General features: G+C 38.1%; 1 protein-coding gene across 17 annotated transcripts in view; it reads right to left on the bottom strand.

Moving 5' to 3' along the window:
• Positions 1-26,527, bottom strand: part of MAGI2 (membrane associated guanylate kinase, WW and PDZ domain containing 2) — a 719,010-nt gene that overhangs the window by 145,372 nt on the left and 547,111 nt on the right. For all 17 annotated transcript variants that reach the window (XM_064702938.1, XM_064702931.1, XM_064702927.1 and 14 more), the window contains 3 exons: positions 13,581-13,638; positions 6,701-6,822; positions 5,102-5,284 (listed from right to left, as the gene is read on the bottom strand). In XM_064702938.1, coding sequence (XP_064559008.1) covers positions 5,102-5,284; positions 6,701-6,822; positions 13,581-13,638 — 363 coding nt within the window. The remainder of the gene's footprint in view (positions 1-5,101; positions 5,285-6,700; positions 6,823-13,580; positions 13,639-26,527) is intronic.

The following is a 26,527-nucleotide window of genomic DNA, read 5'->3' on the forward strand; positions in this document are numbered from 1 at the left end:
GAGCCTAGTGACATTGTAGGCTCAACCACCTGATAATGGCTTTGGGTTTGCTCTTATTCACTTAAATAATAACATTCATGGTTTTGTAGATCAACAAGTGTGGTTTCTCCAATTTTCTTTCTTAAAGTAACCTCAGCTTCTTGAAAAATGCATCATATGCAGAAGACAGTTACGGGTCTTGACATATGTCCATGGACAGAAGCAAGGCAATGGGCCACTCCTTCCAGCATTTCTAACAACTCATTCCCTTTGGAGATCTCTAAGGTGCAGGAAATTCTGAGTGGTAGATGTGGGACAAATCTCTAGCTTTTTTCTCTAGGCTTCATCATATTACAGTCATTCAAAAGTAATAGATGTCTTCTTATTTGGTAGGTGTATGCATTTGAATTGTAGACAAGTATATCTGTTAGCTGAACTTTATCTTTAATTTATTAATTTCTATCTCTAGAATAGATCAACTAATACAGAAAAACTACCATTCCTGAGAGAACAACATCTAAAAAAGTCCAAGTTTTCATTGTTTACAGATGATTTAGCATCTTAAAGCTGGCCAAGTGCATACTTGGCAGATGAAATGAAAGAATGTATTCCCTCATTTTTGATTCACATGGTTGAGCTATGACATTTCCCCACAGATTTATGTTTCTGGAAAGTTTAACCTGCAGTGATCAAAGATATTAATCAGTCAGAAGGGTCATCCCCAGACTCCAAGAACCACTTTTGGACCATGTCTTTGAGCTGTTTCCTGCAAACTTTCACCAAAGGAAATGGAGCTTGCTGAAATGCAGAGAGTGAGAATCTTTCCCCAAGCTTGATTATGTGGGAGTGTTTCAGTTTATCCAGTCCATTGAATAACCTTGAGACTTATAGGAGAGATTTTGCCTCTGCAGCTTGAGCTTTTATCTGACACAGCCACAGGCCTAAATCTTTGTTTGCCTTAGAACAGCAGTCAGTCAAAATCACTCACTGTATAAAAATCTTTTCATGTAGATGCAGTTTTTTACCAGCATTTGAATTGAATGCAGGGGCATCTTAAATACAGACAGTTTTCTGTTGGCTGCATGAGGCTTCAGACAAGATAAAGCAATGTAACCTCCCAGAAAAGAACTTGGTATCAGCTCCTAGGCTGTCCTGATATAGACAGAGATGCTGTGGAATGTAATGTTCATATCCAGCAGCTTGATTGAGCTCCAAATGCTAAAACATGTCCTAGAAAGGCATTTTCAGGATTATTAACAACCATTAACACACAGATGCTAGATTTACATGAGGGCATAACAGCCCCTACAAATACTGAAACATCTGGCAAATGGGATCAGGAATGTAATTTCGGTTGTTGTTGACTCATCCACTAAGATGTGATTCCTCTGAGTCTGCTTGTGAGGTTTATTGTGGGTCTAGGACAAATATAAATACCTCTTAGTGCCCAGCACTGGGCACCAAGGGGTTCTGATAGCTTGTCAGTACCTCAGATATCTCGTGTTGCATCTCAGTGCACTCGGTTTGCCTCATGGCTCTGTTTCACAGCAATACCAAGTCACTGCCAGGCAGTGCTGCTTCTGTGTTCCCAGTGGCTTCCAGGCTTTCAGCAGGGCTCTCAGGGGTCAGTACTGGGACAGGCACCATTTAACATCTTTGTTGGAGATTTGGACACAAGGATTGAGTGTACCCTCAACAAGCTTGCTGATGACCTCAAGCTGTGTGGTCACACGCTGGAGTTCCACCAGGTTTAGTGGAAGGCTCACCTGTTTCTGGCATGGGAGGTTGGACTGGATGATCCTGAAGTCACTTTTCAACCCAAACCACTCTATGGATCTATGTTCCAAAGGATGAAATGCAGAATTGCTCCATTTTTAAACCTTCAGGTCAAACTGCGTTGTTATGATCACATTTAAGGGTGACAATGTCTTACATAGACTCACTCTTTGAATAGCATTTGTCTCTGACCCCTATATTAGATTTTGGGTGGAGAAATAAACCAAAGTAGTTTTCTATGAGCTTGTTTCTTTAACAATTAGCTTGAAGTACAGCTTCAGTGTCTTCAGCTTGTGGCCAAAGTTTAGGTAAGATAAATGAGATGGTGCCTTTCCTTTGCATTTCCCCCAAATCTGATGCAGGTCTGAAGAATGAAGATTTTGATCACCACTGGGCCAAAAAATAGTATCAGCTTTGCAAGGGATAGGGTCCAGAATGATATTTGAGCTGGGGCACCAGTTCTGTGGTTATTCCTTACACTCAGTTTGCTTCACAGATAATTTTCACTGCCCTCAGACTTTCTACTATGATGCCTTCCTGGCACAATATGATGTTTTGATCTATAACCAAAGCTTCCTATGACTCTGATCATATATGGAGTGCACAGAAATTGAACAATGACACACAGTATCAAAAGAATAAATAACATATTTTAAAAGCTCTATCCATTATCCGGTGATGCCTAACTAACAAACAAAAAGAAACAGATGTAATTTCAAGTAGTTTTCCAAAGTAAGATTTTAACAGCTTTATGAACAAAAAGCTATTGATGGAACCTGGGAGGCTTTCATATCTTCAATTGATTATATTGTACAATAGCTCAATAGGGAGAGAAACTCTAATTCAGGAAATGTGAAAAGAATTTCATATCAGGAAATGCAAGCACTTTGTTGAACAATGCTTTTATAAACATTCTGACCTTAAATATATTTTTCCAGTTTTCCATTAATGTATTTAAAAATTGCTTTATTCATAGAACCAATGTTAGATGTCACAATCATTAGTCTGAGATTCTCCAATTACTTTATATCAGAATCTGTCACTCTTCTTAAAAACAAAGATATTTGAGGCCAAAATTTGTTCTGAGATCTAATTTTATATGTTTTGGGGTCATATAATTATAGTTTGGTTATATATTTGAATGTAAATTTCTGTTTCGCATTCCTAATATAATTGAATTAATTACCTGAAGAAAAAAACAATGCTATTTCTATGCATTTTAGAAAACAGTTTTCTTACATGTTCTCAGCACAATCCATGACTACAATAATGACCATCAACAGTGTTGTGAAACCCACATTCAATTCAGCATAAAAATTCAAGTAAGTTGTAAGGACACCTTGTTTTCCAGAGGAAAAAACTCCATATGGTCAAGTTCACTAATAACCAATCCACACTTCAAAGGGATTAGCAAGTAACTATATTTGAGTTCTGCATCTGAGAATGCTAAACCATGACAAACAAGGAAAAAGTCTCATGCCATGTATGAGATAGTATGAAAATATTAAGGAAAAATGAAGTTTATGTCACTGAAATCTTCTGAACTTCTGGAAGTCTATTGTATCCTTTGTTCCCCTAATCAGCTAATTTAATAAATTTTCCCTTTGGGAACTATACTGTATTAAGTTAAAATAGCAACAAGTACTGAGAATTAAAAAGCTGTTAGATTAATGTTTTTTGTAAAATCAGTGCAAAAAAATTCTACTTCTTTCTTACATTTTGTTTCTTCATACAAATTTTCTGTTTATCTTTGGCATTAGAAACATCATGATGGCTATAACATTAGCTTTGAAGTAAATCCTGTTTGGGTTTTCTTTAAACAATACTTTTCATAATCTTTACACTTCCTGCTTGGTGAGTCCTGGAGAGTCCAACAAAATAAACTAGAATCCAGGGTGATTTATTCTGACATACGAATATGACTCTGATTAAAAAAAAAAAAAAAAAACTACAATAAAAGAAAGATGAAATGAAATTTCCAGAAAAATCACTTCAGCATATTTCACTTGCATCATTTGTCCCTGCATTTATTTCTGTGTCTGCTCCCTGCACTGTAACATACTAAAAGGATCTTTCTCTGCTGCTGTGACCCTTCCACATGGGTCTGTTACCAAAATTTAGAAAATTATCTTCATAGTGGCTCTGGCCACCATGAAATGGGTTTTCTACAGAGGCAAAAACAATCCCAAACTAGCATTTCTTTATTTCAATATCTTGGTGAGAAATGGAAGTAAAAAATTATGCACATCAATAAATGATACTGGGGAGAGATGGTACAGAGTGCCAGGACTCACAAACACAGCAACACAGTCCCTGGTAACCAGCTGTACCCGTGGACAGCCCAATGAACCCAAAGAACAAAAATGATGGAACAGAAAGGCTTGTGTTGAAAGCGACTTTCAAGATCATCTACCTCCCTTGCCACCCACTAGACCAGGCTGCTCAGGGCCCTGCCCAACCTGGCCTTCAACACTTTCAGGGATGAGGCATCCACAAATTCTGGGCAAAAGTCTTCACAATGAGAGTTGAGAAATGCTGGCACAGGAGTCCACAGAGGCTGTGGAACCTGTGTCTAAACAAAATTTTCGCAAGACCCTGAGAAACCTGATCCAAGCACAAAGTTAGCCTTATTTTAGACAGGCTGCTAGTAAATGGAGGTCCCTGCCTGAAATAATTCTATAATTCTCTGACTGTCTTTTCCAAAAGAAGATGACAACTGCTTGAAAAAGAATTCATCTCCATTCAAAAGAGTTTCATCTATTCATAGACCTGATGTGACCTTTTAGACAGTGGTTTGCAATCTTTATCAATCTGTGAACATGAAAATGTTTGCAGTGATGGTCCAGATCTTCAGAGCAGCTTTCAATCTCTTCAGAAGTTTCTTTTGTTTCATGAGTTTTCACAAAATTTTTTCAAAGGACACAAATGCTTGTGTGTCCATATGCCACACTGAAAACTCTTGTTATGATGGTTCTAATGAGAACAGTATTGGATGAGACTCAACTGATTACTTTGCAAAACCATCCTTTCTAAAGAAATAAATTTGCACTTAGTAGTCTGTGTTCTCTATCTCTTTTCTTTCCATGTAGACATCCCTTAAGTAAACAGTCTATAAACTATAACCCACTTTTATGTAGGGAAATGCAGAGATCTTTTCTCTCTTAAAATATTGCGAAATAGGAAAAATATCTACCTGACACTTACTAGGAAGAAATTTTTACCAAGAAACTTACCTTTTCTACCTATTAACACAGAAAGTCATATGGAAAATGAATGTAATTATGGAGAGAGTGAGACTCAGAAATCTATTTCTTATATATAAGAACAGATGAACCTTCATAATTACCTGTTTCCATTTTCCCATCTTGTGCTGCAGGCCCATCAGGAATTACACTCTTCACCTGGAGAAACTCATCCGGCTCGTCCCCACCAATGATGGTAAATCCAAAACCCATGTTGCTTTTCTTAAGAGTTGTGCTGAGGAAAGTCCCCTTCAGCTGTGATGCATCACGGGTGAAGAGTGGTTTTTCTACATCAGTCAACAAAAACAAGAAAGAGAAAAGTTCTGATCTATTCACAACATAGCAGGGACAGCAGATAACAATATTGGCTGACACCAAGTGGCAGTGTATCAAAGGCAAGGAAATAAAGAGTGCAGGCATTCCAGGAAAAATATTTGTGGGTTCTTGTACTAATACAAAGCGTAAAACATATTTCTTATCTATGGCAGATCAGCCATAAATGAAAAGATATAAATATCCTTTGATATCAGAAATCCATTTAGAAGTGGCTATTGCGCAGCTGAAATAATCACAACAATAAAAATGATCTGTGAGGTAATTTAAAAACCTCTTTCCTAACCTATAAATTCAGCTTTGTCTACAAAGTAATACATTCCTCATAATTTCCCTCCCAGCCACAGTGAAGAAAACATCCCCTGTGAATGTCTCATTCCATTTGTTACCCAGAAGAGGTAAATACCAGATGAACTTTTCTGGTTTAGGCATCCAACAAGTGACACACATGACTGCTGTGCAAGCTCCGTGTCTCGTGCCTCGGGGTGCAGTGCGGGTCCCCGTGCTGCTCTCCCATGCTGCAGGGGGTGAGGGAGGGCTGGGGAAGGTGCAGATGTGTGAGCCCAGCTGGCCCCAGGGCTGGTGAGCAGCAGGACATACCGTACAGCGCACCGGCCCCGGCGGGGTCGCGCCGGCACTGCGACAGGTCACTGGCGCTGCGGGACCTCCTGGGAGCGGGGCGCAGGCGGGCAAATTTGGGTCTAGGTAAGGTTGATGAGGAGCTTTCTACTGCCACAAAGGAGAACAAGCCTCACTCTCTGACTATAACCTCACGTTAAAATCCATTAGTCGATACCAGTACTGCTTGATGCTTATACGGCTCCTTTTGAGCGCATTCATTTTTATGTTACCAAGTGGCTGCATTCCTGTAAACTCCTATAACACTGTGCTTGAGGCTTTTAACTTAATTGATGTTTGCTAGATGAGCTAGCTTAGAAACATACCAAACATCAATTAAGAGTAATTTAGAGAAAGTACAATTAAGTATTTCAGTGTTGCCAACCTTGGGTGCTCAAGAGAGAGTTGTACATTCCCAGGAACAGAATTTATGACTTTATTTAGAAAATTACTTTGGGAGTCTTATTGTGCTTTCAATTCCTCAGCCTTTAGGAAACACTAGATTCATCTTTTCTGTTTTTTTCTCTGCGCCTCTCAAAGTTTTAGTTGGCTGGTGGGTCCTACAACTATTGGTGAGTCCTACAACTATTGGAACCTGGCCATTTAAGGGAGAAAATTGCTAAGATATAGGTGATAACATTTTGAGCATTGGCAACACTACTCCTTTAACCAGACTATGGCAAAATCATTGTCACTTAAACAGGAGAGCAGAATCTTTCATCTTAACCAAGATAGCTGACATGGTACTGTACCTCGGAAACCTTGGGCCTGCATAGGCTTTGTTCCAAGTTCTGCGTTGGGCATGTTATGCTGCTGTAGCTTCCTTTTTGCTTCTAGGACAGGGTTTTCAAATTGAGTTCTTCTATTTATGTGGCTGGAAAAAAATTGGTTTTGATTAAAAACTGGTTTCAGTTGGGTGAAATGATAATTTTCACAGTGGGGTGCTGCAGGCCCCAATGGGCCAGAGTGTATCCCTTACCTTCCACACAATTTAGCTGGGGATGAGGAAATACAACCAGTGCCCTGTGTAATGAACAGCACTGAGCAGCATCCTATCACTTCAATATGCTAAATCTGCCACATAAAAATGGTTGTGATCTGTGAGACTACATAGATAGTAAAATTAAACAGCAGCACTGCTGAAACATGCTACAGTAAGTTTTTCATGTCTTCGGCATGACCACTCTTCTGTGTATGATTCAAAGGATCTCAACCAGTTTTGTGCTGTATTGTAAATTAGTTGTAAGTGAACTTGCAGAAAAAGAAAAGCCTATACAACAGAGTGCTTTTATGATGGTAATTTACAAATAAATCTAATGGGTAATAAATTGAAGATTATTCCTTTTTAGTACTATGGTGTGTATCTGCTCAGCTGTACACAAAAATCAGATACAGAAACGAAATTAGATGGCAGATTAGAACTATGCAGATGATATATGAAATATGATAAAAGTTAGTACATACATTTTTTTCTTGATGTTTTACATTTCCTACTAGAGGTCATTAAGTCCATCTCTGGCATTACAATGCATTTTTCTGCATTGTGTTTAGGACTATGATCTTTACTACTACTGTCACCATATCCTTGATTTTAATTCTTTAAAGCACGCATTTTGTCCATCACTGAGCTATCTTTCAATCCTGTCCATCACTGAGATACCTTTCAATTCAATCCTGTTACAGAAGGGCAGGCTTTTGTCACTCCTTATTTGTTCTCACTGGGTTACCATCTACTGAGGTCTTCTAAAAATCCAAGCCCAATTATGGATTTAAGCACTTGGACAGGTTACCTGGTAACTTTCATGACTCTAAGGTCCTAAAAGGGTATTTTTTACCCTTTTTTTTACATATCAATGACCTTTTGTGCTATATCAAGCACTTTTCAGGTCCTTTGAGATTTTGATCCTACCACAGCTTCAAAGAAGATAAGTGGAATTGCCATTAGGAAGTGAGATAGAAGAAAGCCAGCAAGTCCCATGGGAGTGCAATACACTTGCAAAATAGGATTTAGTGGCCAATGCTAATAAAATGAAAGGACTTTCAGTCATGTAAAAGAATATTTGATTTAATGAGTTGAAGTAAATGTGATGAATCCTTAAGTTACTGCTTTGTTCACATGGCTATAACTCATTCAAGGGACTGCTAGCTTACTCTCATACTCTAAAATTTACATTAATAGCTTTCAGTAAATTTTGATCTATGCTGCAGACAGAGAAAGTCCCTCTCATTTCCTTCCATTCTTCAGACAGGCTGTTTAAGATTGCAGTTATTCCTTTCCTTCACTTTTGCTTTCTGTTATTTCTAGTAATTGTCAGGGTGTTCAGCACCTTATTCTATTGCAAACCTAGAAACTTATGATAAAGGGAGGAAAACTTCACTAGTTAAAAATGGAGAAAGCAAGACTTATGTGCATTACAAAAAGGTAATCATGAACTATTAACATAAGCATGAAAAAAGTAAATATGTGATGTGTTTATCATTTGATATATTTCCATGTTGTAAAGGAAATACTGCTTTTGCCTTTACACAAGACAGTGATGAAACTCAAATACTACATAAAGTTCTGAGCACCCATGATCAAATGAAAAGAATCTCTGTGAAAGGTTTTACAAGAAGACCAGTGAAATAGAGTATTTTATTATAGAAGATCAAAGGAGTTTTAGCTTTTTATTCAAGCAAAATTAATTCTGATATATAATTGCATTCTATGAATACATTTGGAAGTAAATACTAGAATGTATTAAAGATGCCAGGATTTCAGACTTGAAGCCTGTAGGCTTTTCACAAGAGAAGTGTGAAGTTAGAAAACAGCTTCTAGTAGGAGGTATGGAGTACAATACCTAGCTTGTTTTATGTTAGCATTTGATAAGGTTTAAACCAGGGTTGCTATACATGTGGGTTAGTTGCTTCAACATAGGGATCATCTCTTACTTTAGGGGCTCTAAATTATCCTGCCCTGCTCTCCAGCTGCCCTCCACAAGAGCAGAGGTTTCCCACGGCTTTTGTGCCATATCATGCAGATGTAATGGATATCCAAGATTACACTCCAGTCTTCATTCAGGACCTTGCATTATGCTTAGTGTCATGTTGCAGTTGCAGGGCACACCTGAAGGAGGAGGGCCCCTGCAGACCCAAGATTCAACTTATATGTGGTTCTGTGATATAAGAGAAGTTGGGCTTTTAGCTAATCTGTGCTCATGGCTCAAGAAAGATTAATTATTGTTGTACTGACATCACAGCTAAAATCCATTTTCTACTGCCTACCTACAGTTTCTATATAGTTTAAGTTGTTGTTTGGTCCATTTAAACAGAAATATCTTTAACAACAGCTGAAAATGACATTTTCTTCCTATAAGATCAGATAGGAAGACTAACAGGTTCTTGAATCACCTCATGTTGTTGGTGCAATTTTAATAATTCTAAGCTCCAATTTATTCTCATATTTTGACTGCTTTTTGGTAGTGTGCAATCTCCAAAGCACAATGTGAAATTTCCAACTATTATAAAAAACCCCAAAACTGCATTAAATGCTGTGTCCAAGAGGACTCAAAGAAAAGAAAGTTCTAATCATTCATTTTTAACAGTCAGTAATATTGTACTGATATTACATGAAACAAATCTCTTTTATGCAATTTTAAGTGCTATACAGCTTCTTGGCTAAATGAGAAAAAGTGCTCCAGATGAGTTTACTCGAGAAAGAAGTTATTAAGCTAAATAATTCTCTTGAAAAGACATTCTAGCTTTACATCTAGCTACTTCAACAGCATACACAATATTTATTACTAGCCTAGACCTTCATAAGACAAGCCAAATGTGAGTTTTAAAGATGGTTACAAGTATGTGCTTTTGTGGTTAAAACAGATTTTGGATGGTAGCCAAAATATATTGCTCATTACTCATAGGATCTAATTCAGTGAACAATTCTAACTTAAATTTTCTTCCTTTATTTTATACAGTATATATTAAATAAAAAATCCTAATCCAAAACCTAATCCAACTAATTTATGCTAGTGCCACTGTGGCTGTGCAAAGGAGTGGCTGGTGCTGCTGGCCCCTGTTATCTCACTGCATCTCAACTGGGGACACACCCTCAGAGGTCGGATTTTCTTTTGAGCTATGTTTACCTGTGATGTCAAAATACTCTGTGTGATGGGGAGCTACCATCACCACCAGCCCAGCTATAAGACACAGACACAGTTCTGCCCTTTCACCAGTCAGTGGGGCCAGGCTAAGTGGTTTTTGTGATGAGTTTCAGGTTAGATGCACTTAAGACAACTGAAACACATTATTAGGAGATTTGTGGGCTGTAGTGCCTAATTTGCAGACTTTAGTTGCTGGTCAAGGCACTGAGCTCTGACAAAATGGTAGCAGGTCAGAGCATAAGCATCAGTAGAAGGATTTTAACCTATCTCCTTTTCTTAGCTACTTTCATATATGAGATGGGGTTTTTTCAGTTTTTGCCTATAGCTTTTGAAATTACTCATTACCCAATGGGTACACACAATGCCTATTACCCAACAAAGTAATCCTGGGGATCAAGATGCCTATAAAATTGATATTCTAATGTACAGCTTGTTAGTGCCTATCTACCCTTTATATTCACATTTTTCCAGTTGAGAACACATAATAATGACAAAAAGACCTGAGATAACTTTTTCTATTTGAGTAGAGAATTGCCAGAAGTTGTAAATCAAGGAGAATGTTTTCCTAGGATAAATACCTATATGGCTAATTTAGCTGTTTTATTAAAGAGCCCATGTCTGAAAATTGAGCTCTGTGTTGTAGTTAGTCATCCTTAAAGAGGAAAACAATCTTTTGGCAATTAGAATCCTGAAAGACCCAGTGCACTCTAATGACTACTTTCTCTCCATAGTTCTGCACAGCTCAGTGCTGTTAGGTCTTAGTTTACAAATTAAGACCAGATTGCCTGAAAGCTAACAAACATATAGCAAACATTTCTCATTTATGTCCAATGTTTACACATTACAAATGAGCCCTGGGCCTGCATAAAAAAGTAAATGAAAATTATAATATTCTCTCACACCTACATTAATGCATGATTAAGAGAGGTAGTTATACTGGAGACCTTTTTTTTAACAGAATTTGCAAATACATTGTGATTTGTTTTTAGTAACTTGACTAGCAGGAGGTTTAAGTTTCTTTGTTTTGGTTTGTTTTCTTTTTTAGCTTTTTCTCTGGTCTCAGAATATTTGAGCTGAACATGGCTGCTCCTTGTAAGTGAAAGGGAGTCTGTCTGCCTCATTGCTCAACCATACAAACTTCCCATGGGATACAGGCACCTCAGTGAGCAGAGTACAAACCCTTCTTTTATAAGGATTTTGGAGGCCTGCATGTAAACTTGGACTGGCCCTAAATATGTGGAAGTTTGTAATCTTACTTCTCATAATTTACCTACTTTTATGACAAAATTGAGAGAGTTTATTGTTATCTGATTTTATCTAGTTAAAAATGAACTCATCTGTTGAGTACTGGTAATTAAAAAAGCTGTGACTGTTATATATTGTAGCAGGAAAAATGGAAAACAATCTTTGTTTCAAACTTATTGAGCTCAGACAGCAAATTAAACTACAGCTACATTTTACTGACTATAAAACTCCACGTGAATTTAGCAGGGCTGCAATTTTAATGCCACACCATGAGCATCCATTCCACTTCTAAAACCCTCATAGACTGCAGTAGGTTTGATGTATCTGTCCACAAATCTTCTCTGTGGTAGGATTAATAAATTTGGCAATAACAGCCTTAAAATATGTAATTGCACAATAACATCTGGGCCTGGTGCCTTGCATCTGTTTACCTGTGGTTGGACATGAAATGTAGATAAATACTTGCTCCTTTTCTGACTCTGCAGCGCAGTGTGAGCCTTGCTGGTGCCAGAATGCCTCAGGCTGCACCAGCAGCCAAGGGAGTCTCAGTAAGAGATTACTGCTCAGAAATTGCACAACACCTGTTACACTCCAAAATACACTAAAAACCACTGGGGCAGAAGCTTTACTTACACCCAGCAGCTGCTTAATAGCATGTGCAGAAATCTTTGGCAGGGGTTAAGTACGAAATGATATGAGAACTGCAGCCCCTACCTACCTGGGGACATCATAAAAGAACTCAGGCATCACAAGGGGGAGTAATTTAATGGTGTTATGTAGAGACTTCAAAATTTATACTTTTGCCTCAGTCTGGACTGATTGAGGTGACTTGAGCTGAGCAGCCAAGTAGATGGAGCTGCTGCCTCTCTCACTGGAGGGCAGGAAGCAAGCTGGGGACAAAGAAGGAGAGCAGGTGCTCTGGCATTTGGAGAATGGGACAGAAGGAGTCAGCAGAGCAGTGAGCAAACACCATTTTCTGTTGACTGTTTGCTTTGTAGAAGGCTGGGGATGCAGGGGCATTCACAAGCTGCTGCTGTGACAGCAGGAAAGAAAGGGGCATCCTACATCTTCTAGACCTCCAGGAATCAGATGACTTTTTGATCTCCCTGCACACCTGGACCCTTGCATAAGAGCAGCATATCCTGAAGCCTGGAAAAACTGCATCCCCAATATATGTCCAGGGCAATCCTGGAGTCAGTGTGCTGGCGTGGATTCAAGAGACCAAGGGAAAAATATGAGACACAAAGGAAATTTTCTATTTTCTGTGAAACAAGTAGATAAATATACTGCTCAACTAGATAAATATACAGCTTGAGTGTCAAGATTTGAAATTGAAATTTTAGGTCAGGGGCAATATTCCCTAAAGATCTCTCTTGTTTAATAAAAGGCACTAATGGACAGTTGTTTCTCAACCTTTCAAGTGCAATCTGCACAGTGATAGAGTGGTTTTCTGTCTCCTCTCTTGCATACTGTCTATAGAGAGCAGAGTGAGAACAGACCCCTCCCAAACAGGTATCAAAATCTGAATCTAGATTCATTTTTCACAAGTCTTATTCACTATGTTAAGTTAAAAAGAAGAGGAAATAATCTCTCAGATTTACTTATTTTATGTACAAACTGGCCAGGTTGTACCATTACTTCAAACAAAGCATTTTTTGGCCTTTGCACAGAGGAAGAAACTTCTTTCTTGTTTCATAACTAAAACAAAATCTGAAGAAAATGAAACCAAGGATTGTGCTATGAAAATAGAATTTATATTGTTTTCAGCTGCACTTTTAAATACAAAATAAAACATAAAATTTTATATGCAGCTTATAAAAAACTTGACTGCTGGTACACCAGTATTAACACCTAATTTGCAGCAAGTGAATACTCAGATTTTAACTGAGCTAAAATGAATATGCTTTGCTCTATTCATTGATTAACAAGATTTATACCTTGCTGGACATCCAAACCTTAGATAGAAAATGCAATGTCTCTTTAATGGATATGTTCTTTGTAAAAGTGTCACCTGGAATGGTACCATGAAACCAAACTCTGGATAGAGAGGGTGACTGAGTCACTGATTTGGGATACTTTGGATATATCTGGATATACTGACTGCATTGATGACTGAGAATTCCTGGTATACCCTTAGTTTAACAAGTAATTTTACCCATTCCTTGCCAGGCTGAGCAATGCAGAGGATACCAGTATTAGGTCATGACATATTAATAGCAACTTAATATTGAACTTAGGAACTTACTCAACATAATAAGTGCCATAAATGGGATCATCAATTTTCTCCCAGCCATATGGAAGCTCTGAAAAACAAAGAGTTAATCCCTCTCAGTATATACAGCACAGAACGCAAAGATTTCTAAAAACAAAATTGTGGATCTTTGCTGGGTGTTGAGGGAAATAATAGTGAAATTAGACACAGTGACTAAAGCAAAGCCAAATCATGAACACACCACATGGCAGCCACAAGTAGTAGTAACTTGGAAATCTGCATGTAAAACCAACTCTTAGTTTATAGAGCAACACATTTTGGTTGAACTTCTTTGTTGTTCCAAGAGTGGTAACAGTCAACAGCTGTAGCACATCTTGTGTGACATCACTGACAGAGGAAGTGAGAGCATTCTATTTTTATGAATAAAACATACAAAAAATGCTTTTTGAGCTTTTTTTCTTAGGAATCCTGGAAAAGTTGGTCTAGAACGAATGAAAGGAGTTTGTCTCCTGCCATATAAGAACAGTTAGCATACTGAAAAGTTTGCATTATTCATCTTACTGGGATAGCAATTCCACAATTTCCAAAGGCATCCTGTTCCAAAGGTAAGTTATATATCAGGAACACAGGAGCACAGAACAGTACATGAAAGTGCAAACCAAAATAAGGTATTGTAGCATCCTCTGGACATAAAGGTAACTACATTTTTCAGAAACAGAGATCCCTAAAACATTCTGGTCTTAAAAATGAAACTGTTGCAAATATTAATTCAACAATCTTGAAAATCAATCTGCATTAATTTATAACCAAAGTGCCACATATATATTCATGTACATTGATACTTATTTTATTATCACTAGCACTGAATGGTTAAAGAATTATAATGCCAACAGAATTTCATCTTGTGTTTAAAAGGCACCAGACAGAGGCAACAAGTATTTCAGCTGACATGAACAGAGTAAAAACCTCAGTACCAAGTGGTGACATGAATGGAGGACGCTCACAAAGGGATGGGCATTCCCATTCCCATTTTGCACAGGTCTTGATTTCTGTGCAGTTAAAGACTATGACACAATGTATGGGGAGTGGTGCTGAGATTCTAAAAGGAAATTTGACTCTAGAATTCCTTATCTCAGATTTTTTTTTTTCTTTTTAAATTCCTATTTTAAATTAACGTTTTGGAGACAATGAGTACTGAACTAGACAGAATAGAACTGATGCAGATCATATTGAACAGTCATTACTCTGGTCATAAAGAAGTACTCAAGGATGAGCTTTTTTTATTTTTTCCCTGACAGTATGGATAGACAATTATTGCTCAAAGGGGCAAATAGGAAAGTAAAGCCTGACCAGCAAAAGAGAGGCTAAAGGGTTAAAAGGCCATGTTAACCTCTTCTTGTTACTTCTCCTTTAAATGTATCTGTAGTAGCTGATCCTTCCTTGAATGAACCTGTTTAGACTGCTGGGATCTTCATGTCACATTGTCCCCAGGGGATATTCCTGCTCAGCCCATTCCAGTCCTGCAGTGAGAGATACAACCCTCTGCAGACAGATGAAGAAACTCCACATTACCTTTTTTTTTTTTTTTTTTTTTTTAACTGAAGGCCTAATGTTGATACCCAATTTTTCCTATTATTCTTAGAATATTGTTAGCTTTGAAATCTTCCTAAGTCCACATTTTGAACTACTTTTGTCAGGGTTATTTTGTTACTGTCTTTGCATAGGAATTAAGGCAGCATAAGGTATTCAAGCTGGTCACAGAATTACGGAATGGTTGATGTTAGAAGGGAACTTTGGAGGTTGTCTAGCCCAACCCCTCTGCTCAAGGCAGGGTCAGCCAGATCAGATTGTTCAGGACCATCTTCAGTCAGCACTTGAATATATCCAAGGATGGAGACTCCACAACCTTTCTGGGTAACTCAGCCTGTGCCCTTTTGCCTCCTGCCCTGTCCCCAGACACCACTGCAGAGAGCCTGGTTCTGTCCTTGCACCTCCCTTCATGTATTTACCTAGATTGATAACATCTCCCTTGAACCTTCATTTCTTCAGGCTAAACCATCTCAGGTTCAGGTGCCAGGTCTCTCATCCTTTCCTCCTAGGAGGGATGCTCCATCCCTTAATCATCTTAGTGGCCATTCACTGGATTCTCTTCTTCATGTCCATGTCTCTGCTGCACTGGGAGCCCTGGATGCAGCACTCCAGCTGTGCCTCACCTGTGCTGAGCAGAGGGGCAGGAGCATTTCCTTGGTGTGCTGGTGATGCTCTGCCAGGTGCAACCCAGGAGGCTGCTGACCTCTGTACTGCAGGGACACATCACTGGCATTTCGAGGCTCTAAGCATTAGAAAGCTCTGTTGATGCTCTTCCCAGACCTTCTCAGAACGTGAGTGAAATGAGGTGAATCACCCTACAACAGCTCTCACAAAATCCTGTGTATCTTGGGACAAGACTGTGTAGTGTAACCCATAAATATTCAAAAAGAAATCAGCTGATGCACAAGTCCTGTACTGTCCCTACAGAAAGTTTCATTGCCAACTCATGCATGATAAGCAAGGCAAAAATCTGCTGTGAAAAATGATGCTCTTACCAAACACTATGATACAGGATGAATATAAAATATTAGCTTAAGTACCATTAGTACATTTTATTTTCATGTAACCTTGCACAGTTTTCTTCTGCTAATTAACTTCATGTTCCTTTCATATCTGTCCATCTAAAATTATATTTGCTTTAAAGAAAACTCAGGTATCAGTAAGACCTGTACATAAAAGTACACACAAACACACACACCTCCCCATAGACATACACACACAGGTGTGCACAGGCTCCCCTCCCAAAGCCCATCAGTAAATGCATTTTTTCAGAGTATGAAAAAAATAAATAAATAAGCAGATATTTTGTCCAATTTTGAAAGTGGATATTTTTATGTAAGTATATACACTAAAGTATATACATGCAGATAACATATTTAGTTTTACATATTGATAAAAATCTGAAATAATTGAGGATTCACTATTAACCTATTGGCTTATTTTTTCCTAAAGTAATACTTAATTGTACTTATAAACTGGCACAACTACTGATAAGGGAGAAGAAAAAATCCATTTACTAGTGTAAAAATCTGTAAAAATTTTATGTATTTGACATACTAAGGAGAATCCACTTTTGAATGCATGGCTTGAATGACTGATTATTTAACATCATAAGATATCCATGGGTTCAGAAGAAAGAAAAACAAGATTACCTTTGTGCGCCATAATACACTCCATGTGAGGTTATGCTCTGATTTTATTATTCCATTTAATATTTGGCCTATAAGCTATGTTTAATTAAAATTCTGTGTTGACCAGTAAAACAGAATTGCTAGAGCTCAAACCCCAGGCCCCTGCCTGTTGAGAACGGCAGATAAGATTAGCGGAGTGTAGTTTACTACAGAGCTTCTCTAAGAAGAATCTTCTGCTACATTAGCTTTCAGGAGCACTGTGATTATTTTTCATTAGATTAAATTGTGGCATCTATTCCATTTTTCACTCTTGAAATGAAAGATTAAAGGACAAAAATACTTTACTGCTTTATAAAACAGGAAGCTTAGCATTTGCCAGATTAGGGGTGAGGGCATTACAGTTTCTCCTTTTGATTTCACTGTACCCAGGGATGATCATTAGGGATGAAAGTGAACATTAAATATTTGTAAAAGAGAATTGTTGTACAAGACTAGTGAAGGAGATTGCTAATGGATGTGAATAGGGAAAGGAGCTATATCTTTCAGCTGATATTCATTTGGTAGCATCAGCATGCTCATTTGTGTGCAATTTTTGCAAGCACTGGTTCATGGATACTGCACAGACATCTTCATCTTTAAGCACTCAACACTTCTACCACTCTTGTCCTCCAAGTCTGTAGACTGCTGAAGGCTTTCTCTCTATAGAAAGAAAAAAATTTTAAAAATACCTTTCATTTTTAAATCTTAAATATCTAACGTCCTCCTATCATCCAGTGCAGGGCCTGTTCAGGAATATTTATAAAATCACCTTTTAAAAGTCAGTAATAGTTTGTGCAGTGGTTGGCAATGCTGACACCATGAGTGGATGTAAGGGTGCTAGATAGTCTCTATGATATATTTATATCCTCCAGTTTTTGCAATGCATGCTTTATTCCTTACAAGACAAGCAGCATCTAGCCAATACCAGTCATCCAAAACAACCTTTGCTCAGTAACCATCTGGGTGAGCTTTTAATTCAGAATTGCCTTTCTAAAAGTTAAATGCCGAGTGGTAATGAAAGTCAGAAGAAAAGAAAGCAAGAAAGCAAGAAAAAAAGGAATGAAAAAAAGAAAGGAAAAAAGAGAAAGAAGGGAAAAAGGAAAGACTAATATGCATTTGAGCAGGTTGCTTTAATAATCAATTGTAGTGCCTCCTCATTTCAGACTGCTTATGCTAATGGTGCAGATGCTCTTATTCTGCCTTCTGAAAGCTGTTGCATTTCAGAATGATTTTTAATGGTGCCACTTAACATTCTCTAGGGATGGAGGAAAGAGTACATTCTGGATCTCAGTGTGCCAAGATGAAAAAGCACACCACCAAGCCCAGAGATTAATTTTTCTGAAGTTTATCATTCACTGAGTTAGAGAGTCATAAAAACTTCTCAAGGTTTCAGAACAACAAGACAGCATTGTGTCACTACCCACCCCACTGACATGCTGGAAAGAAAGATGAGAGCATATTTCCTGTTTCAGCCGCAAATCAAAATATTTGTTTAGTTCAAAGGAATATAGCATGAGAGAGAAAAAAATAATATAATGCCTGCTTTTATTGAAAATACTGTCAATGAGCATGTGGAAACTGGGGAGGTCAGCACAAGTTTGGTTCACCTGCCTTGTTAACACCCAGGCACAGGCCAGGAATTGTTTTCTAACCTGTATAGGAGATTTTTCAGAAAAAAAATACTGCATCTTCCCACTCAAAAGCCTGTGATTTTTTCATCTTTTGCTTTCTCTCTTATCTTTTCTTTCTCCCTGTTTCAAATTCAGTTTTGCCTTTTCAAGTCAGTTACCTACTGGAAAGGGTATCAAAAGAATTGGATTACAAGTTAAAAGCAGTGCAGCGCCACAGTCCAATGCAGTGTCACAGTGCTCCAGTTCCTCTAAGAGATACAGTCCTTGCACATATTTATCTCTACGTCTAAACCAGTGTTCCTCACTGCATAGGTTACACAAAAAAACATGGCTTGTAATAGCCCAAGGCACAGCACACAGGTTCCCAGGGGGTGGAGGCTGCTCCAGGCATGCTGTGCTGCTCCCTCAGGAGCTCAGGGTTGGAGATATTTGCTTTGGATGCTTTTGTTTGTGCAAGTCCACATGGTCCAGATGATACAGGAAACACATCGTGGCTGTGCTGCTGCTCCTGAAACCTCTGATACAGGTTGTCGTGAGGAGAGAGAGGATAACACTATCCAATGAAAATTAGGACTCAACCTATTACCCCCATACCTATGTGAATTTTTCTAGGCCACCTATCTGCATTCCATCTGGAGCTCAAAAACTGAACCAGATCAACAGGTACATGCTATGGCAACACTGAGTGGGTGGGGAGAGAAAAAAAAATTGGATAAAAATGGAACTTGAATTGTTCACTCTCTCAGTGAAAACAACAACAAAGGTAGGACTGACAATTCCACCTCCACAAAAAAAACCCAAATTGACTATTCCTTTCACGGAAGATCTGTAAAACCTAGTGAATGTACCACCTCCAAGTCAAGCCATGAAAGTTCAATTTCAATGAAACTTGTGTCCTCCAACTGCCATTCTCATAACAGCAAATTTCACAGAATCAGACTGTTTATGTTCTGTCTGCAATCAAAAAACATTCATGTGCAATTTATTCTAACAAATAAAATGTCATTATGCAAAATTTCTCCTTGCAGAATGGAAATAAATGTGTAAGTAATACATCTGATAAATGCATCTTCTTCCTTCTGTGCAGCTTATTGTGACATGCCACATCCTTAATTATGTAGAACATAGATTATTTAATATTACTATAAATTCAATAATATTTTTCCCAGCATTGTTACCAAGTGAAATACTGGCAGCAGTTGGGATATTTTTTAACATTATGTATACTTTATTCCTCTGACATGGAGAACTGTGCAGTGCTAATTAAGATTTGCATTAATACAGTGACAAAGTGTTAACTGAACTACTGGTATTTTTATTTTGCTTTTGTTTTTTTGTTTGTTTGCCTGGTTTTGGTTCTTTTTTTTTTTTTAATCTATAAAAGGCTTGTTAGCTTTTCAGTCAAATAAAAATTAAAACCCCCAATCAAGTAGAAATAAATAAGGGGGAAATAACTCACATGTTGTGAACTCAGCTAGATTACTGTCGGCAGTGCCTGAGATGGTTTCCTTAATAAAGGTTTAATAAGGAACTCAGTGCTCAAGAGGTAAGTGGGCAATAAGCTGGTTAAAAGTACTTTCCATGGGCCTTTTCAAGAGAAAATCACGAGTTTGTGTTCAAAGATTTCAAACAAAATGCAAAATCCTGATTTCCATGTATTTATAAAGAACAGATTTAAGGAAAGCAGAAGTATTGGAAAAAGATTATTAAAACATTACTTTTTTTTCATCAAATCTTGTTATCTTTTTATCTTGTTCTTGTCCTTACTCCTGCATTAGTTGTGCCACGTGCCTGGTTCATATTACAGAACTACTGTGGAGAGAGAAGCTTAAACCAGCTCCCTGCTGATCTCAAGGTTCCCACTAAAGTGACCAGCTTGTTGCTGGGGAAACAGAGATATCTCACATTTTAGCTACAAGTTCTTGCTCAGAAGGCTGGATAAGAATGCACCCAGGCTTCCTTAGAATACTAAAACAGCAGTGTGTGCCTTAACTTCCAAGAGGAGCATGGTAAAATTTCTGTGTTGAATTACACACCATCTCATTTTTAATATAACAAAGGGTATACATAAGCAGAGTCACTGCAACACCCTCACAATTCAGAGCTCTAAACTAGCTGACATGAGCACTGCTAGGAGTGAAGTCCCTTCAGGATGAGGGACATTTCTGTAGATGCCAACTTGCCAGAGGAGCCTGACCTGTGCCCTGTTGGGCTCCATGCCCACAAGCCCAGGTGGCCCTTCCAGCTGGTTCAAGGTTGTGAGAAACTGCTCACATTGAAAATTAAAAAAAGTTTATTAAACCTTGACAAAAATACAACAAAAGGACTAAATAAGAAAAAATTCACAGCACTGGGAACTGCTCTCATGGACACCACATGGCTAGTTCATCTTCAAGATGGATACTCAGTCTTTTGTACCCCTGGGGGTTGCATCAGCCAGCCCTGGCCCCTCCCAAAGTCTGTCAGTCAGCTCTTCTTTGCCATTCATCAATGGAGACTGCTTTCTTGTAACTGAATTGGAGCTCAGGTGCCATGCTGCACCCCCTGAGCACCCCCAAGCTTTTCCATTCCCAATTGCCCCATGCAAGGGATGCCTGTGCAGCTTCTTTGTACCTGTCCTAGAAAACCCTGGCTGTCTGATGGCAACAATACAGGGGGGAAAGGGAACTGTGGGGAGAGCAGAGGACATCTAAACTACAACAATATAACTATACATCACTAATGCTTTTCTTAATATTCACACAACAGTGAACCCTTAATTGTGAGAGCCAATCACCTCAGCATCCATCTATAACAAGGTTCAGCCAGGCCGTGTTACAGGCCAGGCTGAATAGGGCTTGGAGCAACCTGGTCTGGTGAAAGGCACCCCTGTGGCAGGGGGCTGCAATGAGATGATCTGGTACTGGCCCTCTCATTTTCCCTGCAGAACAGGAGCCCTGAGTACCTCAATTGCACACTGCATTATCAGTTTGTATTCCTGAAGTTCAGCAGATTTGCTTCATGCCACGTAGAGCTGCAACGTGGAAAATTCTGTCTTTGAAACTGATTTTATTAACACAGCTGTTTTGTGCTATATTCTTTAAACTTAGAAAAAAAAAACAGACTGAAAAGAAACACTCTGTTTGATCTTTTGGATGTTCAAACCTTTCAGTGCTTGTATCTCATTACTGACTGTATCAATTCAGCCTCGTTGCAAACCAATGTTTTCTATCTAACAAATGCATGATGTCATGAAGTTAGGGTTTTGTCCTATTTGCTTTCCAGTCTCTAACTTTATTTATATTCATTGTTTTTTTGTTATATGTTTAACTGCATATCCTGTGAATTTTTGGAGTTTCTGAATTTACTGTTATTATAAAACCTTAACCCTCAAATTTGGTTACTGACCTGAAAAGATCCATATAAAAAAGTGTGTAGTGACTAAAAGCACAGGCCAAATTTTATGGGAGGTTTCCAGGTATTTTGTCTCTCAAATTCAACAATTTTAGTTATCTCTTCACCTCTTAACCGCTAGTCTTACAAATTAAAATGTTTATTATTCTGTAATAAACCCAAATGACACATTTCAGTGCTATTTTCGATGCCTTTATGAAGGGGAAAACAGAAATACTCTCAGCCTTTTCTCACAGGGTAAGTGCCCGTGCCCTTGCCTGTGCTGGTTGCCCTCTGCTGAACTCCTGTGTATCATGGGGCCCAAAACTGGGCTCAGTATTACAGATGCAATCTAACAAGTCAGTTCCCAGCCTGTTGCAAGATTTTGTTTCTGCCCAAGTGTAGAACTCTGCATGTGTCCTTGCTGAAATTCACAGGGGGCCAGTCCAGCAGCCTGGCCAGGCCCCAGTGCAGCCATGCCCATGATGGGTCCTCGTGGGGTCACCTGCAAAGCTGACTTTGTTGCCTCCTTCAGACTGTACCTAGACTCTTCAGCAGCCAGATGCTCAGGAGAGCTCCATACAGCCATGCTGCTCCTGTGCATGGAGGAAGCCACTTTTTCCTCATCTTCTCTAACCCTCTTTCCTGGTCAAACATGTTATTTTGCCTTGTTTCTGAAGGATTTTTAAAATAACAACACTGAACTTTAATCAAAATTTCAATCAATATTAGAAAACATTTGTTTCATGACTGCCTTTTTCTCACTGGGCCTTGGGAATCTCGTCAATGTTTCAAAATAAATCACATAGAATAATACTGTCTGGGTTTCTGGTGGCTTTTTCTGCCTTGTTATTACAACAAATGGCAATTACTTGATTTTATTTGACAGGCCAGTGATGGAAATGGATAGATGTATTATAGAAGGAGAGAGAAAAATATAGCATCTGTAGTGATAATGTAAAAAAAAAAAAAAGGCAAATACTACTTTGAATGCTTACAACGAACTGATTATCTGTGGGTGGTCTACAAATAGAAAGCTATCCTGCCCAGACTGTAAAATTTCAAAGGCACTTTACTTATTTCTGATGAGCTGCAACTGCCTCAGAATCACCAGATGACCTTGGATGGAAATCTGAGAGCAGGTTAAATAAACTAGAGCTGTGATCCAGTACAAGGCATCCTACATTTCTGTGTTTTATAAAGTGGCCAGTGAAGTTCTATACAATCAGATAGCAGAATCCTCCTCAAGGTACTTTCTATATGATCTGTTTCCATGACTACCATGCTTTTAAATAACATGTTTTTACAGTTCTGAACTTGGCTGCATATACATAATGCAGATACAGTAGTTGTTTAAATAGTATTTGATGAAATAGATAAATCAATACAATTGATGAGAGAGATTACATAGCACTGGGGAAAATTCATGTTAACACTGTACCTGCTGAAGCAGCAATTCTTCATTTATACTATTGAAATAAGATTAGAGGCTGGTTTTTTCTTCTCAGTGGCTTCACTGCCTTGCTGAGGGTGAGAACTTTAAAGACTCATTTTTTATTACTTTTTGCTTTGCTGTACAATCAATAAAAACCTGCTTTGGTTGCATGAAACTGCTTTCTGAAACCTCTTGTTATAACTTATTCATCGTTATGCATTACTGATATTTATGGGGACACTCACTCCATACTTTAAACATTTTGTTAAAAAAAATCCCTTGGCATTTGAGTGACAAGAAAATATATACGAATTCACAAGCTTATTTTTCTTTATTTGAATTGTAATGCCACCTGCCAAAAATCACTCTCAGTATGGTTCTGTGACAGCATCAGGAAGGATCTTTGCATGAGAAACAGGTGTGTGGTCCTTTGTTAATGTACCAGACACAATGTGCTTCCATTCATAAGGGCACTTTGCAATTTCAGTGTTGAATTAATACATCTATTTGTGTCAATGACAAACTAATCAGGTTTCTAAGTCACTTTGCCTTCAACAGTTTTAACTGTGTGAGATAATAATACAATAAAGATCTACCCATTCTTTCTTCATGTTTCAATATTTATTAATATTGGCATATCCCATCATAGAAGACAAGATATAGGAAGAAAGAAAAATAAAAGGAAGGCAAAGGGAATGCAAAATATGTGTGTCGTCACTTTTTCTGACATTTGAGCACATTAAAAAAAAAATCATTACTGTGAAAGAAGATGAAAGAACTACTTTGCCTTCCTTCTATTTTTCTCTCTTCCTTCTATGTGTAAAACCTCCCAAAGAGTGAACAGAGTAGCAACCTAAACACTAGAGAGGGGACTGAGCTGTGCTAGTGTGATGGAGATGGAAATGGGACAGAGAGATGGAAAAAGCAGTTATTGGAAGAAGAGAGTGTCTGCTCACTTTTTTCATCTATTGCAACACCAGACTATTTGCTCATCAGGGGACTTGCAGGTTACTCAGTCATGGCTGCCTTTACCACAAACATCAGCCCAGAGAGATTGAGGCATCTGACTTTCATGATACTGATACCTGCAATTTTGGAATCAGCAACTGATCTACTTAATTCCAACAGAAAGTAACCTTTTCCTCAGTGTATGCCCTGGCATGGTTATTATATAAATTGGTTATTTGAATTAAATTAATTAATTTTAATCACATTTGTGCTTAATGGTTGAAGTAAAGTTTCCAATTTGAAGCTGTACCAACTCAGCGGCAGAATAAACAAATTTAAATTTGATTTCCTCATTTTCTGTCAGTCTTTTAATTTCTGCTCTTTACTGTACTCCAGTCCCTTCAGCTTCTTAAATATCAAGGTCACTACAAGTTCTTTAAATAAAAGAGACTTCCAGACTGCTTCTGTTACAACTATCCCAAAAGCTGTATGGTCTGCCACAAAGTTACTACAGAATACAGGAACACAAAACACAAACATTAAAAAAATAGTTATTTTTTGCCTTTCCAATTCTTCTGTAAACGAGCCTAGAAGTAATCAAATAAAGGCATACAAAGACATATCTTTTACAGACTAACGTAGTGGACACCTGATTGAAATTTTTTGAGGGTTTCTCCCTATGGGCCAGGAGAAAAATTTAGAGTGATTAGGCTGGGTCCCCTCAATGAAAGCCCAGTAAAAAAGACAGCAGCATGGCCTTACTGACTACAGCCTCAGTTATTTACAAAAATATATGGATTAGGGCCCAAAAGATAATATAAAAAATGCTGTTCAACCAAGGCTGTCCCTAAAGCACTAGAAAAGAGTCTGAGTACATCAGACAAATAAACTGCAGAAATTGCAAGCAGAAGAAATGATAAGATTGATTTTGTTGTCATTGTGTGTGACAATGAATAGCTGTATAATAACTAGGGAGGAGCAAATAAGTACAGAACAGATCAACTTTTGCTGGCTGATTATGTTTCTTTTCAGTCATTTGCAGTCTTCATGAAACTTAATAAACTGTACTGACCATCTGCAGACAGAACTCAGAGGATGAAAATTTATTGAGACTTTTATATTGGACAGGTGTAGAGACTATTGTCTTAAAGGCAAGCAGAGTTGGAAGGGATTTTACATCTCTCTTGATATGCACTCTACTGATACATAAAGTAATGGTTTCATTATTAGCCATAGCTTTCAGATGTAGGAGAATGGGAAAAAAATAAGTTTCTTTATAATTTATGATATATCCACCGTGTGCACTTTCCAAGAGCTAGTTATTTTTTTCCTTAGCAACCTTTAATTATTTTGAGCAAAATGTTATATACCTACTGAATATGTGTGTTCAGTTCCTAAGTTTGCCTTTTGGGCTGAGCTACAGTGAAGACTTGTGGATTTAAACTAGCGATTACTTTCTTCCTCAAACTGTATTTAGGTGCCTGCATTTCACAGGTTCACATCTGGTTCACTGCTCTGTGCTCACAGAAAAGACGATTTCTGTACTATGGGAAAAAAAAATAAGCCTCCAATCTTTTATCAGAAGCCTTAAAATGCAGGGAACTGAATGTTACATGTATTTTAGGTGCATATTTGTCTCTGCTCCACTGACAAAAATAGTTGTGCAAGTGCCATGTTTGTAAACTGCTTGGGTTGGAACACTTCTGACACCTGTGGCAATGGCAGGCTCTGCCAGCCTTTTAGTACACAGTGAAATGATAAAAATGTATTATCTTTCCACTTTTCAGTTGCAGTGCTAATTACACAAGGCAGCTGGTGCTGCAGGAAAATCGGTACTGTTTAACTGTAAAGGAGTTTAAGTGGAAGGAGGGGACCTGGTGCTGCTTCACAACTGTCTCATTTTGGTCTTTAATCTCTTTTTTCCTTTCAGCATTTTAGAATGACTAGATGATGAGAAAGGATTAAGGAACAGGAAGACTGGTGGAAATATTGAGAGAAAGCAATGGTGTGCCTGTGAGGGGAGAAGACATGGCATGATAGCTGGGAAAGTCTTGCTTGGACTGTCCCAGAATTGCTCATTTCCCTCCATATATGATGATTATTTCCTCCAGTTTTCCTTTCCTTTTTATTTATTTTTTTTTCTACTTTTCCCCTTTTATTTTTTGAAATTGTTTGAGTCTGTAATAAGCAGGATACCTTTGGTCACCTAAAAATGACAGAAGACAATGGTGTCTCCTGCAAGTTAAAATAAGAACAACTGTTCACACAGTTTGTACCACATAGCCTAAAGAAGAGAGAATATTTATGTTTACAAATTCTGAGTTTGCAGAAGCT

The sequence above is a fragment of the Zonotrichia leucophrys genome, chromosome 1A, assembly GCF_028769735.1.
Source record: "Zonotrichia leucophrys gambelii isolate GWCS_2022_RI chromosome 1A, RI_Zleu_2.0, whole genome shotgun sequence".
NCBI classification, from domain to species: Eukaryota; Metazoa; Chordata; class Aves; order Passeriformes; family Passerellidae; genus Zonotrichia; species Zonotrichia leucophrys.